At 41.0% G+C, this 17,277-nt stretch overlaps 1 protein-coding gene across 11 annotated transcripts in view; it reads right to left on the bottom strand.

Annotated features, from left to right (window-relative positions):
- Positions 1–3,601: 3,601 nt before the first annotated feature.
- The window catches only part of AXIN2 (axin 2), a 50,760-nt gene continuing 37,084 nt past the window's right edge, over positions 3,602–17,277 (bottom strand). For all 11 annotated transcript variants that reach the window (XM_034412667.3, XM_087887005.1, XM_034412668.3 and 8 more), the window contains 2 exons: positions 16,722–16,889; positions 3,602–6,385 (listed from right to left, as the gene is read on the bottom strand). In XM_034412667.3, coding sequence (XP_034268558.2) covers positions 6,259–6,385; positions 16,722–16,889 — 295 coding nt within the window. In that variant the 3' untranslated portion in view covers positions 3,602–6,258. The remainder of the gene's footprint in view (positions 6,386–16,721; positions 16,890–17,277) is intronic.

Below are 17,277 nucleotides of genomic sequence, written 5' to 3'. Positions count from 1 at the left end.
TAGAAGGGACCCCAGCAGTATGAGCTTAGAAGAAAGCCTGACTCTGTAAATAAGAAGAGGAGTTCCAGAAGCTGAAGCATCTCAGCCTGTGACAAAGCCTTAAATGGCATTAAACACCCAAGTGAGGGAACTATCCCTGCAAAATCAGTAATAAGCCAAGAGGGCCTAAGCAGTCTTATACTTTGGATAGCACATGTTGTAGATTCCTGGTACAACAATTTTCAGCCACAGCAAAGGCAGCAGGAATCAGACCCCTCCACCTGCATGGAAGCTGAAGGTACATATGGCGAGCTCAATTACTGGAAGTCAAGAGAGTTGACCATAAAGGGGGCAAGAAGACAAGCAGGGAGGAATGGCACTGGCCAGAGTGCTGATTTTTGAGGTTGGCCAGCTGTAAGGAACAGGAATTAATTCACCAGTTCCAAGACAGTCGTGGTGAGGAGACTCATGGGGTGATTCAAGGGTGATCCTAAAGGCCTGAGAGGATAAAAGTAGTGACCCTAGGAATTGCCTTAACTCTCCTTTAACATTATCCTTAGTTTCTTCCACAGGCTCACTTTTCATCAGGAGAAGACAATGTAGGGTCTATGGGCCCTGTCTCTGCCTATCACTTTCCTTGTCATTAGCACACACTCCTAACTGGGGTGCCCAAGAAAATGATAAGACAGACATCATAGCATCATCGTGCAAACTCTGGTACTCAAGTATAAATATTCAGGTGTCAGGCGCTAATACATAAATCACTGGATTTGCAACAGGGCATCACACCAACATAGATTGAATCCTTTGCCCCACTGCAGCACACACACACACACACCCATAGATACCTATGGTTTTTTTGCCCTATGTAATTTTAAACATCATCTTAGAAAAAAAATATACTCACAGAATGCAAAGTAGCAGTTGCAAAGGTTTTTATTTGCATGATCAGTTCCAGTTCCAGAAAATAAAAACTATGCATCATAACAATGTAAAGCTTTGTTTGTTTCACTACTTCCACAGACAAATGCTAACAGTTCAAATGGTAGATATCACCCTGGAGGTGCCAGAGACGGTGGTGGGAAGCAGCTCAGATTGTTGCATCTTTGGTAATTGGGAGTTTGTGATTGGTTGCAACCAGGGGTGGGTTCTACTCAGGGGTGGGTTCTACTTACCTTTACTACCGGTTCGCAGCGGGGCCGTGCGCAAGCTCTTTTGCACATGCGCAGAAGCATTTTGATGATGTCGGGGTCGGTGGGTGGAGCCTCCCACCAGTTTTACTACCAGTTCTATAGAACCGGTGTGAACCAAGGGCAACCCACCACTGGTTCTACTTACCTTTACTACCAGTTCGCAACGGGATCACTATGTTCTCTTGGTTAATATTTTGCTTTCTATTTTTTTTTTCCAGTGGAGCAAAACAAAGTTTTATCCTTTAGCATTTTAAAAACCTTGGAAAAGATACTCTAGTTAGGCCAGGAGCTTCACAAACTAGCCTGGAAATTCCCCATCCATTCCACATATGTCAATAGTTGAAAAGGGCATGAGACCATTTTAGTTCAGTCGCATTGTTTTGCTACCTCCAGAGTGCAGGATGAGGTCCCACGCTTCTTAAATAGCAGAGTTAATGCAATATACCCAGAAACTGACAGATTAAGGTGATGTTGAATGCTCATCACATCCTACTTATACTCCAAACATAAGAGTGTTCACTTCCCATTCATTTTTAAAGGACTATTCAAACACCCTTTTATCTCCACTAAACAGCCTGCTATGTATTTGAAGACATTTTATTTTTTGTTTCTACAGACCCCTGGGGGGAAGAAAGAAAGGAAAGGAAAGAAAAGGGAAAGACAAAAGGGGGGAAGGCAAGTATTTGGGAGCACTGATATATAAAGATGCAAAAGCTTATATGCCAGTGAATGACTTCAAACTGACTCCGACGCATTCATCTTCCCAAGAAGAATTAAACTCAGTGTGATTTCATTTTAATAGCAGAAGAAGAAAAAATACTACTGTGCAGGACTAAGTTCCTAACCTTTGATGGTGGAATAGAGAGGGGGGAGGGGAATCACTTTCTTCACCCATGTGGTTTAACTCTGTGTATCCATCTGTTATGTCCGGCTCATCAATTAAGGTGACCTCACTAAGTTGAGACGGTGGTTTAATAAAGACAGCAGTCTATTTAAATGCGGGGAACCATTTGCAGCTTTATTTTAATTTACAACATGGGCCTCCATCTTAGGTGCTCAGTGTGGTGTTTTTTTTCCTCAAGGTAGGATTGAAGTCGTGTTTCGTGTGGAAAATAATAAATGCAATGGGGAGATGGATGAGGGAGGAAGTGCCCAAGGCTGCCTTGGGAATCACACAAAGCGACACGCATCTGAGTCAAACAAATGGTCTAGATTGGCACTGTCAAGGCTGGCCACCCAGGGATAGCGGCCTTAAGTGACAGATGGCAAATACATGGCCAAAGTCATGTTGGAACACCAGCTGACGGGCCCAGACGAGCCACAAAATTAACAGCAAGGGAACTGAATACAGGGTTTATGTTGAAAGGACTAACAATGGTTGGGAAGGTAGCCTCACAGTCCTGCTTCAGGCCCAGCGTTCAAGTACATGACTGATGTAAGCACCCCAGGACATCCTCTCCCCAGCATTGTGTGCTGAGGGGGACAGTACCAGACTGTCATTCTCAACTTAGGAACAAAACAAGTTCCATTTATCAAGTCAGACACCAGCCCTGCAGTGTTTCACAAGTTCCATTTATCCTGAATGGGGAAATGACCTATATAGGCCCATAGGCCACCTCAGTTCCCCACCAGCATCCTATTTATAGCTCTTCAAGGACCCCTAGTTTATAGAGCTGAACTGGGGGGGACGACATCAACAAAATGGCCCGCGAATATTTGGTAATTTGCTTTGGGGAGACTTGGTTTGTTTTAAGGGCAGAATGGGGACACAAGACAGAGTATCCTGGCTTGCTGGGCCAAACTTTCTATTATGCTCAACATATGCTTACCAAGGCTTCCTATAGTTCTTCCTAGATCTGCCTATAGCCATTTACAGGCTGACCCTAACATTTATCCCAAGTCCTGCTTCCAGAATCAGAGCCAATTTGTGCAGCTAATCAATTGGTAAAAAACTATTATCACTAAGGAAAATAGCAAATCCTATCAATATACCTGATCATTCTCTTCAGATCTAGAATATATAGGTTCCATGAAGCTTTAGACCTAATGTTTCCTGGGAATACTTCGATTCTTAACTATTCCAAGATGTTTAAGAATAGAGGTCGATTTAAATATCTTAAAGACTTACTTTAAGATATTTAAATCAATCTCTATTTTTAAACATCTTGGGTTTCAAGCTTAAATGCATGAGCGGGCAAAATGATCTGATTCTCCATGATTTCAGTCACATTAAGGCACTTGTACATTTATTTTCACCCTGATAACTGCTTCCAGCTGTCCATAAAGTTAATACATTCATTTGCAGTTTATACCTTCACAGAATTTCATTTTTGTTGACATTGGAGTTTCTAGAAAAATCTGTTTAGAATCTGAAGTGAGTCTACCGCCGCCCCCCCCTCATACCCCAAGAAGAAACCAGAACACATAGGTTTTATTAATTTGAAAAATATAAAAAATTTTAATAAAGGCTACATCTCTTAATTACAATAATTATTGTACCAAGTATTTTTTTTCTTTAAATGAAACTCTTTATAATGCATAATTTACAGTTTAAGTAGAACAAACATCATGGCAAAAGTCATAAAGTACAAGAATTGTAGTAAAAAGGCATAAAATATACTATACATAAACCCCTTAAACAACAAAGGGAGAGTATGGACCCTGAACACAGGGCAAAACATGGCATATTAATACCATGCAGGCACAGGTACTGTACTGATTGAAGTGTGTTTTTTTCATTAAAAAACACACACACTAGAGAGCCTCTATTAACAGTATTTTCCCCATCCCGTTTTTTACATTATATACATCATATTGTACAAACAAAATGTAACATTATCAGAAAATGCACATATTAAACACACACACACACACACAAACAAACACACAAAGTTGAAGTTAAATGTATTTCTAAGTTAGGAGACGGCGTTTCTTTGTTCCAGTGCATACAATCAAGATAGAGGAGAATTGTTCTGCATATTTCAGCCAACATCCAAGACATACATACACAACACATACATACTGTGGCAGCTTGCATTGAAACAGCTCTTCTGGACATAGTCTCAGAAGCCAGCTAGCTTATCCACCATTCATGGTCCAGGAAGCAACTGAAAGATGCTGAGATATCCAAAAGGATAAAACCTGGAAGGTTACCACCCACCAATTTATTGGTTTTTGTAATATTTCTGGGGAACAACTACCATCATAATGATGGTGCATCCACAATTATATTTTAACCCTGCAGGAACTTCAAGCTGTCCAGAGTTGCTACGAGGCACCAATTTCATAGTTTCCATGAGTGGTAGTTACAGTTAAGATGGGGCATCCCATTGCACAGTCTGGCTTTTTCATTATAGCTGTAATGCTGAAAGTGCCCTGAAAGATTAATTGTTGTTGTTGTTGTTGTTGTTGTTGTTGTTGTTATAAAAAGCACAGTCCAAATTTGGTGACTATCTTACTGTTAGCTATAGAGGTGTAAATTGGGTGATTTCATTTACTGTCTTCTCCTTCCGTGGTTCTGATCTGGGAGTTCTTAGGGACTGAAGCAGGCATCAGAAACACTATCAAAAAAGAAAGCTATGCCGGTGCCTATTGATACCAAGGATAACTGACAAAGTCCCAACCTTGTTATTATTACCTACAGTTTTTTAATTACTGTTGTTATAGTTACTCCATCTGAACACCCTTAGCACTGGAGTGTGTACAATTTCTCCAGCCCACAGTATGTAATTAGGCAATCAGATGTACTGTGGACACCTGCAGTCTGTCCCCTCTCCTGCACACAATCTTTATATTTATTTTACTGCCACCTTTGGAATCCAGTTTTCCCATTTTCCTTTTTTTGGGACTCATCCCAAAAGCAGTAGTACCTTTCCCATAGTGCCTCCCATTAGAACCATGGTGGGCTTCAAACTCTATTAGAATTCAAATTGTCCAATCAGGTGATCCCCAATTACATTGGGACTCCAGTTTCTAAAGTTTCCAAACCGCCAGCTCTTTTGCTATGTTGGCTTCTGGAATTCTGGAAATTTTGGTAGTCTTGGAGGAGGGAATGGTTACTCTGCAGCATGATTAAATCCAAAATAGGAATGGGGAAAAGATGGTGAGGGAAAGAGCGTGAAGATCTACAAAGTGCTCCTGATCTCCTAGAACAGTGGTTCTCAATCTTTTCACCACCAAGGACCCCTTTTGTGGCCATGGACCACTGAGACTTTAAAACTCAAGTTTTAAATCATAACATTCCTCCGAGCCTTCACAAAGCTCCCTGTGATGACTTTGTAGCCCTCCAGGGATCTGTGGACCCCAGGTTGAGAACCACTATCCTAGAGATTGTTTTAGGCAATTGGGAATGTTTTCTCTGCACAAAAATTAGAGCATCGTTGATCAAAATATCCTTCTCTGTAGAAAGGTCTTATCTTTTCCTTTCTCATCCCCTTTCCAAAGAAATAAAACCACTGAAGGTCGTACAATTCCAGTTGGTCTTCTAAGGTGGCAGAAACAAATGCTCATTTCAGTAAAGGACACATTTATTTAGATCGTGGAAATAATGTAAAAAATAAAATATAAAACACCCCTTTTTCTTTACATCACATCCCCTCTTTTCTCCGTCTTTTAAAGCAGCATATCCATAAAATGGATTTAAAGGAAAAAAAACCTAGAATGTTCAATAAATATCAATAAGGATTATTATAAGGTAAACTATACACAGTTTCTAAATCATTAAGTACAGGATCGTTAGGAAGTCATATATTTCTATATGCAAGTCTCTCAGAACATCATCTGTATCTTCAAATCACCTAGAGCGACCATATTTTTAATAAATAGTTCAGAGTTGTAACATCTTGGCATCCAGCTCAATAGACACATCTTTTTTTTCTTCTTTTTTTTGCTAAGGCTGATTTGGCAAAGTCTACATAGACCTCAGTTTGTTTATTTGTTTTTTTTTTGTTGCTTCTTCATGGGTTCAAACCTTCCTTCAAAAATTTTGCTTGGTGGTTTTACGTCCAAAGGCCAGCATCCATAGCTTATATCTTCTTAAATATGTTCACATAGACTATGCCACTCAGAACCAGTCAATCAGAACCAGTCAATCAATCCTCTCAACTTTTCCGAGAATTCTGCCTTCGTACATTGGCAGAATGGCATCATCGTCCCAGATTTCTTCGAAGACCGCCCCACAGTCAAACTCATCGCTTGCTTTTTTGAAGTAATACCTGAAATCAGTAAGACCAACATATGCAAAATAAGTGGAGTGTATTTTGGAATCAATATATTTTTCATTGCAGCAAAAACACCCAACATTCCATATCTGGATTCCGAAAGGCAATTCAGTTTCCTTCCCAACTTCCAAATTCATATATTTCCAGATAGAGCAAATCAAGAAACAAAAACAAAACCATGATCTAGTTTGGTATCCTGTGTATTTGTGATTAGACCAGGCAGCTAAATCAAAGCAAATTAAACAAATTCCTCCAAGCTGGTGATATTTAATGGCATATGAATATAGTCCATTGTTAGGTTTGTTTTTGTCTGAATATAAGTGACTGGATCTTGGCTTGTTTTGGTTTGTATTGGATCTTTATGGTAATATATTTTGAGCTGCCCAAGGTCAGGTGAGTCATGCAGTGTCCAAATTGAATCAAATAAATGAATTACTAAATAAATAGCTGTTACCCATCATCAATTATTACTTTTTTGTCTTCTACATTCAAAGGAATTTGAACCAATAGAGGTGATGATACAGTATCTTAGTAATTGCTTGTGATTTAAAATAAATATTACTTCTAATAGTAATGTCTTAGTTACAACTTTAAGCATATAGTTTACTGCAAAGCAGTGGTGGTATTCAGCTAGTTCTATCCGGTTTGGGCCAATCAGTAGCGGCTGCTGTGGAAGGCTCCACCCACCCGCCTGGATGTCATCACATTCTGTTTTTGACATTCTGTGCATGCACGGAAGGTTCTGCGCTTGTGCGGAGGTGGTGAGCGTGCGCTCACATTTGCAAACTGGTAGCGAAGGTAAGTGAATCCCACCCCTGCTGCAAAGGCAAATGTTTAAAAGCATACATTATAACAGACCTGGGCATTTTATAGCCCTCAGTCCACATCCGGTCCTTTGATTGTCCCTGTCCAGCCATGTGAAGTTAATAAGAAATAAAAAATCAGCTAAGAAATTAAGTAAGTATACACCATGCATGCAATACAACTGCACTGGTTTTATTTTGAAGTTGTTATTTTTTTAAAAAAATTACTATATGCATGTGATTGTGCCTACGCATCTTCACAGCCCTATTGGTTTGGCCCTACACAAGAATCCTAGTTTCTCATGTGGTCCCTTTGGAAAATTAATGACCCGCTCCTGGATTATAGTGACCAGGAGGTCTCTCTTGAGTACTCCAGGAGTCTTGTGCTAATTGTAATGCAAAGCCATTGCAAATATCCATAGACCATTAATGCTGCTGAAAGCTTCTGGAGGCACTGGTGGATAACTACACCATAAATAGCTGTTCATATTATCCAAATTTCATCCACTAAAACGATTATGGCACTGATTGGTGGTCTACTTTGTCCTGCGCCTAGTAAAATTATCTTTGATGTGTGGTGTAATGTGCAAATCAGAATAAAGCTTGTGAACCAGAGCATGGTTGGTCACCCCCATGTGTTGGAGACATTGGCAAGGATGATAGCAGAGTGCTGGATCACCTAATTGTCAGTGAGCTGGCAACCAAGTCACTCGAGCCCTCCCAGAAGCTGCTGACAAAGCTTGAAGCAGAATTATCATTTTGCAGGTTTTAAAATGCCCTGATCTTTCAAAACAACACCATCGTGCTTATTGTCCCTTCTCAGACTCAAAGTCTGGAACAAACGATCCAATACAGTCTTCTCTTATTTTGGCATCATCCAAATCTATGGGCCTCAACCTCTAGACTTTTGCAGTCATATCTAATCTGAGATTTAAATTTCATACCTCAGGAGGTTGGAGAAGGCTAATTTAGGATACCTCTATATTGAAATATAAACAGAAGGGCACATATTATGAAGCACTGCAGCAGGGGTGTCAAACTTGCAGGGTCACGGCGGCGTCATGTGACATATCGCGACCTTTCCCCTCCTTTGCTAAACTGGGCGTAGGCATAGCCAGTGCGTGACACATCTGGCCCGCGGGCCGTGAGTTTGACAGCCCTACCCTACAGTAAAAAGAAGCCAGAACCTTCCCAGATGTTGCTGAAACAACAAAGGCCAGCAGCCCATGCAATCAAGAGAAAGGATTGCTGGGAGTTGTAGTCCAGTAATATCCGAATTATCCCTTTCCCTGCTTATGCGGAGACTTAACATAACACTTTTTTTTTTTTAATTCCAAGGGGACTGCATTAGGACCTTGATTCTCAAAGAATCAATCAGCCCTTCCATCAGGAAATGACTTCAATTTTCTGATTAATATCAATTGCAGACTTGCCATTTATCGTTTGTGAATCAAGTACGACTAATTTCATTTGTCCACTTCTGTTTAATGGGCAGCCCCCACAAGAATAATTCCCTACAGCAGCAAACCAGCTCCTGGACTCCAAGAAATATCCTGGATAGACAAGTGCATGGTCAGCCAATTGAACAGCAGCTAAGAAAAAGTTCTTAGAAAAGAGAGAGTGAAAGTGAGAGAGAGAGAGAAAGGGAGGGAGGGAGAGAGAGAGAAGTACTTTGAATGGATCAGTAAATTAAAAAAGAAAGGGGGGAACACCCTTTGAAGTCATTCATAGGTATTGGCAGGAGGAGCAGAGTTTTTCTTCGCCAAGCATTTGATTTAAGGAAAACAAAAATCTAAAACAAAACCAATTATTAATCTGTTCCTTAGAGCATCACTCCTGCCGTTTAGAATCTTTCATTATAGTGCAAATACTTTTCATTTCCTTTTTGTTGCTCTTGGGAAACCGTTCAAGCCTCTGCCTCTTTCTGAAACAAGAGACCAATGCAGAATCCCCACTTTCAAAGCCACAGAGAGGTTACCGCATTCATGCGCCAATATTTCTTAGCCGCTCTTACATAATGAGCAATCTTGGCTTAGCGGGCAATATTTGACACCGAAAGGTCACGCAGCAGTGTCCCCGCTCTCCCTTTCTTTGGCTTGGTAGCATAGATCACGAAGCCAGGGCTCACCCAGACAAAAAAAGCACCCCTTCCCCTCTTGTGTCAAACAGTAAGGACCCCTCTATTATCCTGAATTAGACCGTTCAGCTTCTTGATTAAAGGTTCCTTTTATCCTCCCGTCCAACTTACTGCCTCCTTCTCAGGCTGCTTAATTGCATATGCACCAAATGAAGGCCTTCCATTCAGAGAGTTAGCATTTCGGGAGCCTGCTTGTCTACTACCACATACACAGACAGACACATGGCCCTCGGTGCTCCCAGGCTGGGCTGTCGTCTTCCCTGAGCTGTCATCCTTCCCATCATCAGCAAGGGAGCTTTCTCATCAGGTAGACACCAAAGGAAGAAAGCAAACATTTGCCGAACACAAACTGCTCTCCAAGAATGGGTAGATGGATCAATCGATCGGGCCAATCGACGTTACCACGGATCAGAAAGTTTTATGATTTGATTTTTTTAAAAAAAAATGTCCCATCCTAGAGCAGGGGTCTCCAACCTTGGCGACTTTAAGACTTGTGGACTTGAACTTCCAGAATTCAAAGCTGGCTGAGGAATTCTGGGAGTTGAAGTCCACAAGTCTTAAAGTTGTCAAGGTTGGAGACCCCTGTCCTAGAGGACAGGAGGACATTTTGAATGTCTTCTTTGTCAAGAAGGTCCCTTCTTTTGGAATGGAACTCAGGAACTTTGGATTGAGAGGGAAGACTTCTGACTGTACCAACCTGAGGTTTCTTTATCAGGTTTGGGTTACAAACATACAGGCAGGCCTTGACTTATGACCACAACTGAGCCGCAAATTTCTATTGCTAAGCAAGACAGTTGTGAAGTACGTTTTGCCCCATTTTACGACCTTTCTTGTCACGGTTGTTAAAGTGAGTCACTGCAGGAACAAAGTTGCTGAGTGAAATCTGCCTTCCCCATGGACTTTGCTTGTCAGAAGGTCACAAAAGGTGATCACGTGACCCCGAGACACTGCAAACCTCATAAATACAAGCCAGTTGCCAAGTATTCAAATTTTGATCATGTGACCACAAGGATGCTGCCATGACAGGAAGTGTGAAAAACGTTCATAAATCACTAAATGTCTATGGCGATTCTCAGTCATCCAGGTCATGGTTGTCCCAAAGGTGCTTTTTTCCAAGAGGCAACTGGACTTTCTGGTGGTTTTTTTCTTTGAAGATGTTTCACTTCTCATCCAAGAAGCTTCTTCAACTCTGAATTCAGAGCTGAAGAAGCTTCTTGGATGAGAAGCGAAACATCTTCAAAGAAAAAACAGGAAGTCCAGTTACCTCTTGAAAAAAAGCACCTTTGGGACGTTCATAAATCGCTTTTTTCATTGCTGTTGTAACTTTGAACAGTCACAAAAATGGATGGTTGTAAGTCTGAGGACTCTCTGTAGTATAAGATCTCTGACTCAACGAGGAAACTGTTTAGTCCTTTTTCCTCCCCTTTTGCTACTTCCAGATGATCCCAGGAATGTAACCAAATCCATTCATTTCAGTTAAGCCAGGACTGTCCCTCTGCAGAGCCCCCTTTCCTGACCCCAAACTGAAGTACAATGAGACTTCCTTCTAGAAATCCCGCAAGCCAGCAGGCGGGGGAGGGGAGGGCGGGAGGAAAGCCTTTGAATGAGGCACAAAAAGGACTTTTGCTCAGTTGTATCTCCTCCCTTCCAAGAGGATAAACAGCTGTAGCAATAACTTCCCCCTTGATCTCAGGCCCTGGCAGCGTTGACAAAATTCTTTGTTTGAACACCACATTTTATTTTCTTGGGGGCAGAAGGGGGAACAAGACACAGTGTGATGTTTTCCATAACTGCAAGTTAATTTCTCACAGAGAAGGGCAAAAGGAGGGAGAGCACAAGGGAGGGAGGGAACCCAGGCTGAATATCGTTCCCTCCAGGGTGGATTTGATTTAAATCAAGTCGATTTCAATCATGATTTAACTCACTAGTAAAGAGGCTGGATTTAAATCAACTGGATTTAAATCATAATTTTTAAAGAGCAATTGTCATCTCTGTCATCCCGCAGCGGCTCCTCCTCTGACCCGCTGTTGACTCACCGACAGTCCCAATATTGTAGAATATACAGCCTCATGCTACAGAACTAAGCTCCATTTCATGCTGAATAAACTAAATTATTAATGTATCTTAAATAGAAAACTATCTTTAGACAGATTTTTACTCCAAAAGCATTTTATTAAAATAAATTTGATAAAAATAAAAAAAATCTGATTTAAATTTTTAAAAAATCAGATTTTTTAAAAAAAAATTTTTTTTTTAAATTTTAGATTTTTATTCACCCTGTTTCCCTCAAATATCGCACCCTCACAATCTCTCAAAACCCATCGGGAGGTCCCGATTTGCTCACTGAAGTGGACTTCCCATTGAAAGGCCATTTTTCAAGCAACTTTTGCTTCTTCCCCCCCCATCCCCCACTCCGTCCTAACTCCTACCCATCCCTCACCCATTCCTCCTTTCTCCTGTATCTGGCAACCTTACAGGCTTGTAAGGCTGGGCTTCCTCTCTTTGCTCTTGCTGAGATACCCTACCCTGCTCAAATTGTGTGTGTGTGTCTGTGTGAAAGTAGGGGACAAACCTGAACTCTACTCTTTCTCTTTAAGCCACATGGGTGCACTATCCGCCCCGCAGAGCGCTCTGTGCTGACTGAAATCACCCAACAACAAAAAAAAAAAACCGAAGGCACCTAGGTTGCAAACTGACTCATTCAATCAAGAATGTGGAGTGTCAGCCATTGATGCATGTCTTTGTGTCTTAAAATGAAAGGCACAGGCTTCAAAGACATGCTTATTAAGAGGGCCTTAGAACAAAATCAATGCCAGATGTGACCAGAGTGAGTAGCTAGTCCTTCCCTAAGCAATCACTGCTATTCCGGGCAGTATGGCCCTCTTCCCTGAAGGTCACCTGCAGTTTCACTCAAAGTCCGGCCAAAAGGAGGAGGGGTGGGGGCGGGGGAAAATCAAAGCTCAGATCAAAATGATTCCCTGGGGGTACAACACATTTAGATAATTAGTTTCACCTTGTGTCTGTGCAAGATAAAAACACATACACATACACACCAGATTTGGGCCTATGTTTCTTTTGTACACAGATGTAACAAAAATAAAATAAAGAAAAAAACAACTTCATCATGGTCCTGTTAATGTATAGGGGTAGTCCTCGACATAGGACCATAATTAAGCACAAAATGTCCATTATTGAGCAAGACAAGTGAGTTTTGCCCCATGTTATGACTTTTCTTGCCACAATTCGTAAGTGAATCACTGCAGTTGTTCAGTTAGCACCACGGTTGTTAAGTGAATCTGACGTCCCCCATTGACTTTGCTTGTCAGAAGGTTGCAAAAGGCGATCGATCACATGACCCCAGGACACTGCAACCGTCATAAATACATGCCGGTTGCCAAGTGCCCAAATTCTGATCACGTGACTATGGGGATGCTGCAACAGTCTTAGGTGTGACAAACGGTCATAAGTCGCTTTGTTCAGTGCCGTTGTAACTCTGGTCACTAAACAAATGATTGAAAGTCAAGCCAATAATTACATCTTGCCAAGGTTCAAGTTGCAATGCTCAGAGAATTTTTGAGTTTAGGTGGAACACTTTTTGTGACATCCTATTTTTTTTCCCCCTGGTGTTGTCTAAAAACAAGGACTGCCACTACACAGCACCATGGTTAGGACTGTTAACTTCAGAGCCTGCTGAGAACAAATCAGGGCCTGTTTCTGTAGGGAAAAGATGTTTAAAAAAAAAAAAAAAAACCCTCCAGTGGGCCAAGATTTTTGGGCCTGTGGCTACTGAACATTTATTGCTTCCATCTTTGCAAAGATGGAAAGGCCCAAAAATTTTGGCCCACACAGACATAATTAACATACGGGAATTTCATTACTTGCAGTGTGCCAACTGGGATTTTTTTAAAAACTGTCCTTACAGATGAGCTCCTGTAAAGCTGTAATGGTGGTGTTTCCTAGTGAAAGCTAAGCTACAAGTTGAGGGCTGCTAAATAAACATTATCCACAGGTAATTGTATGAAAGTGGTTACCTCTGAGCTTTTATCTTACGCTATACTGAACATAAATCACGTGTACATCCACAGCTCTGGAGCCGCATGTGGTTCTTTCATCCCTCTGCTGTGGCTCCCTGTTGCTGGTCAGCTCCATAATTGATAGGGGTTTCGGTTAGGACAGGTAGAGGAAAAAGGATGCCACGCTAGGAGGAGACTCTATGGTGGGGGAACCAAACTTCTGGCCAGCAGAGGAAAAAGGATGGTGCACTAGGAGGAGACTATGATGGGGGAACTGGACTTCCGGTCAGCTCCAGAATTGAACAGGGGCTTCCGGTTAGGACCTTCGTGGCTCTTTGAGTGTTTAAGGTTGCCGACCCCTGACCTAGTATAATAGGTATGCAGTAGGGTTTGGAACCGTGGCCTTCCATGTGGGGTTTGAATGGGACTCACCCCAGACTCAGCCAGAATGGCCAATTTTAAAATGGGAGATGGTCTAATTATAGCTAGAAGGCCGCAGATTCCCATTGTGAGAAGATATTCAATCTTCATATCTACACTAACAGGGTGGTTATCACAAGGGTAAGCAAATCTCTCTCCATCAGACTAGCCCATCCCCCTCTTATTACAGATAATCCTCAATTTATAACCTTTCATTTAGTGACTAAAGTTAACAACAGGACTGAAAAAGGTGACTTATGACCTTTATTCACACTTAAGACTGTTGCAACATCCCCATTGTCATGCAATCAAAATTCAGATGCTTGGCATTTGGTTTATATTTATGATGATTGCAGTGTTCAGGGGTCATGTGATCCCCCATTTTTGTGGCCTTCTGGCAAGCAAAATCAAAGGGGAAACCAGATTCACTTAACAACCGTGTTACTAACTTAACAATTGCAGTGGTTCGCTTAACAATTGTGGCAAGAAAGGTTGTAAAATGGAGCAAAACTCACTTAACAGCTGTCTTGCTTAGCAATGGAAATTTTGGATTCAATTGTGGTCATAAGTCGAGGCCTATCTGTACTGCCAACCAGCTCAAGATGGATTAAACTACATCTTTAGCTTAAGAGGCAGGGCTTCAGTGTGAATACAAAATTCAGAAATATAAATATATAAATATATATATATATATATATATATATATATATATATATATATATATAAAATCTATATATCCAGTTTTAGTCTCAACAAAGATTACAGAGATCATAGATTATAGAGATACATTATATCTCTCAAAATTCCATCTAAGGCTCTGGAGTAAGCTGTCATCACCGATCTAAAATAAGACTCTGAGACTCCATATTATTCCTGTGGGAGGTTAGACAATAAAGAGTTTTCACCACGCAAGTCCTTCTCAATGCCTTTAACCTCCATTCGCTCAATACCATCCACATAGTTTGGTTCTAGTTAATTAAATCAGGGAACCCTTCATTTGAGGCTAGGATCAGGAAAGGAAGGGGAAACTCCCTGGCAAAGTTTCCATATTGGTGTTGCTTCCTACAAAGTACAAACCATAAGGAGCTCCTATCAGCCAACGTACAATTCTGGTAGCAAATGAAGATACCCTTTGATCCATAAAGATGGGCCTTAGGTATTTCAAGCATTTATATTCTAGTTTTGGTCAGGGCTAGGCAGCTAGTCAAAAGTACCTTAAGGTGCATCCTTTAAAAAGGCAGGTAGTCATAAAATAATAACCAAGCAACAGAGGAAATCTCTGTAAATGTCAGCTAACCCATCACAGAAAAGCTGTCCAAAAATGCAGGCAGATGAAAAGCTGGTGCCAAAACCAGTCAGGGACAAGCAAGTCTCTTTGGAGAGCAAGTTCCAAAAATACAGAGGTTCTTTCTCAAATCCCCCTCATCTCTCCTACAAGGACAGAGAGACTAAAGTCTCCCCCAGTAGAGGACTTTGATGCCTATCCAGGCCCTGCCTTTAGAAAATAAATAAATTTTCTTATTTAGAAAAAACAAACAAACCCCTTTTAAGGTGTAGATCTTCCAAAAAGACCTGTGACTATTTGGAAGTTTTGTTTCCAATGTCAGCATGAGTTTTGCAGTAATCTCAGGGTAGTTTATGAGCAATTAATAGACTAAATAAGTTCAAACTTTTATTCCAATGCTTCCTAATGGGTTCTTTTTCACAAAACTTAGAAGCTTTGACTGGAATGATGTAAAAAAATGGGAAGATTGCAGATTGTTCTTTCAGGGCGATAATGGAAGATAGTAGCTGCAGCCCCCGTGTTGTTGTTAACTTTTGGGTTAGTTAGATGGTCATATTGTGAAATGAAGCCCCACCTCTTCCAATGGAGCAATAAAGCATTCCTCAAGATGTTCTCTACCATCATCAGAGATAATAACTCCTGCTTAATATGTATGCCTCAGTAACAGGGAGATGGGACAAGTTGATTCTCTGAATAATTACATAGGAAGTCCTAAGATAAGTCGTAAGCCTTAGGAGGACTTTAAAAGTCAATCTAAAATAAGGAAGTAGACTGATAGATGGGTAAGAAAGTAGACAGGTCTGGAGATCAAAAGGTCCTGCTGATGTTATCTGCTGGGTAAATCTGCCCTCAGGACTTCACTAGATAATACACTCTAATTTTGCAGAACGTATTGGAATATCTACCCTCAAAAGAAGCCCCAATTCTTTCCTAACAGATGGCATTTGAGCAAATACCACTAAGTACAATAGTCAAAGTCAATTAGCCATTGACATTCACAGATTAGGTTTACAATATTTTGCATGACCAATTGGGACTTTGGTAACACTTGACTGTTTTGTGCAAAGCTAAATCAACCAATACCAAAGGGGGAAAAACACATTTTAGAGACCCTTCCCCTTATAAACAAGATGCAGGAATATATGTACTCATTTATAGCTATCAGATGCAGGTCCCAACAATTTTACTTCCACTAGTGTCTCCGTAGTTGATGACTGTCTTGTTCCTTTTATTTTTTTTTTAGGGCCCAAATGGCGAAATCAGAATAATCGGGTAAAGTGTAACCAAACTGATGAAAGAAAGGAAACTTCTAAAGCAGCAGTGTATCATCGCAGAAAGGAAATAAGAACTTTGAAGAGATACCTATTATACAAGTCTGTGGCCTCGTCGACTTGCAAAAGGCAAGACAGCCGACAATCTCACATCTACTCACCAGATGAGATCTCAGTTCGGTTGCTGGAGCAACCGACCCACCTGCTGAGTACTATTGCTGGGTGGGTAAACATAAAGAAGTCAGAAAAACTTCATCTAGTGAACGAGTTGCAGCCAACCTTCAAAAGAGAACAATAAACCTTTCCTTGTGGGAGGCTGCTTACAAATACATCGTGGTTATTTTGGCAGTCAGTCTGTGCAAACACAAGAAAAAGAAGAAAGAAACCACAAAGATGCTTACCTATAATTTCCCTTTTTGCTCAGCTGCTCTTTAAAATGCCCAAGTGTCAGGCTCGGGGCCTTTAACAGCCTCCTGTAGGGAATTTCTTCTCCACAGAAAAAATAAGTGACAACCAACTCACTAGGCTGGGAGGAGTGAACAACAGGGAGTTTCTTTGGTTCTTTGTGACTGAAACATAAAAGAGGGAGGAGAGAAAATAAGTATGGTTTCACAACATTTACAAAACATTTATGTCACACTCAGAGGCACAATTACACAAAGGCGTAGAGAGTCAACTAACCACATCAAGTAATTGAAAAATTGAGGAAAGCAAAGCTGGAGACTTATCTGTGTATTAAATACTGAAGAATTTGTGGTAGCCTTCCCCATACCTGCTGTCTGACCTTGTGGACTTCAACCACCCTTGTTGTTATTAACTAGCCCCTCAATTTGGAAGGCGATTCCAACTCATGGCCCACTAAGCATTGCTGCTGGATCATTTTTTTAAAAATGGGAATTTTGACTGTGGAAAAAGGGTTAAAAACAAAGACCGAGGCATGTATTGTGCAAAGTTTCC

The sequence above is a fragment of the Pantherophis guttatus genome, chromosome 2, assembly GCF_059756535.1.
Source record: "Pantherophis guttatus breed Tessera chromosome 2, ASM5975653v1, whole genome shotgun sequence".
NCBI classification, from domain to species: Eukaryota; Metazoa; Chordata; class Lepidosauria; order Squamata; family Colubridae; genus Pantherophis; species Pantherophis guttatus.
The sequence above is the reverse complement of the archived record's forward strand: the minus strand, read 5'-3'. Positions and strand labels throughout refer to the sequence as shown.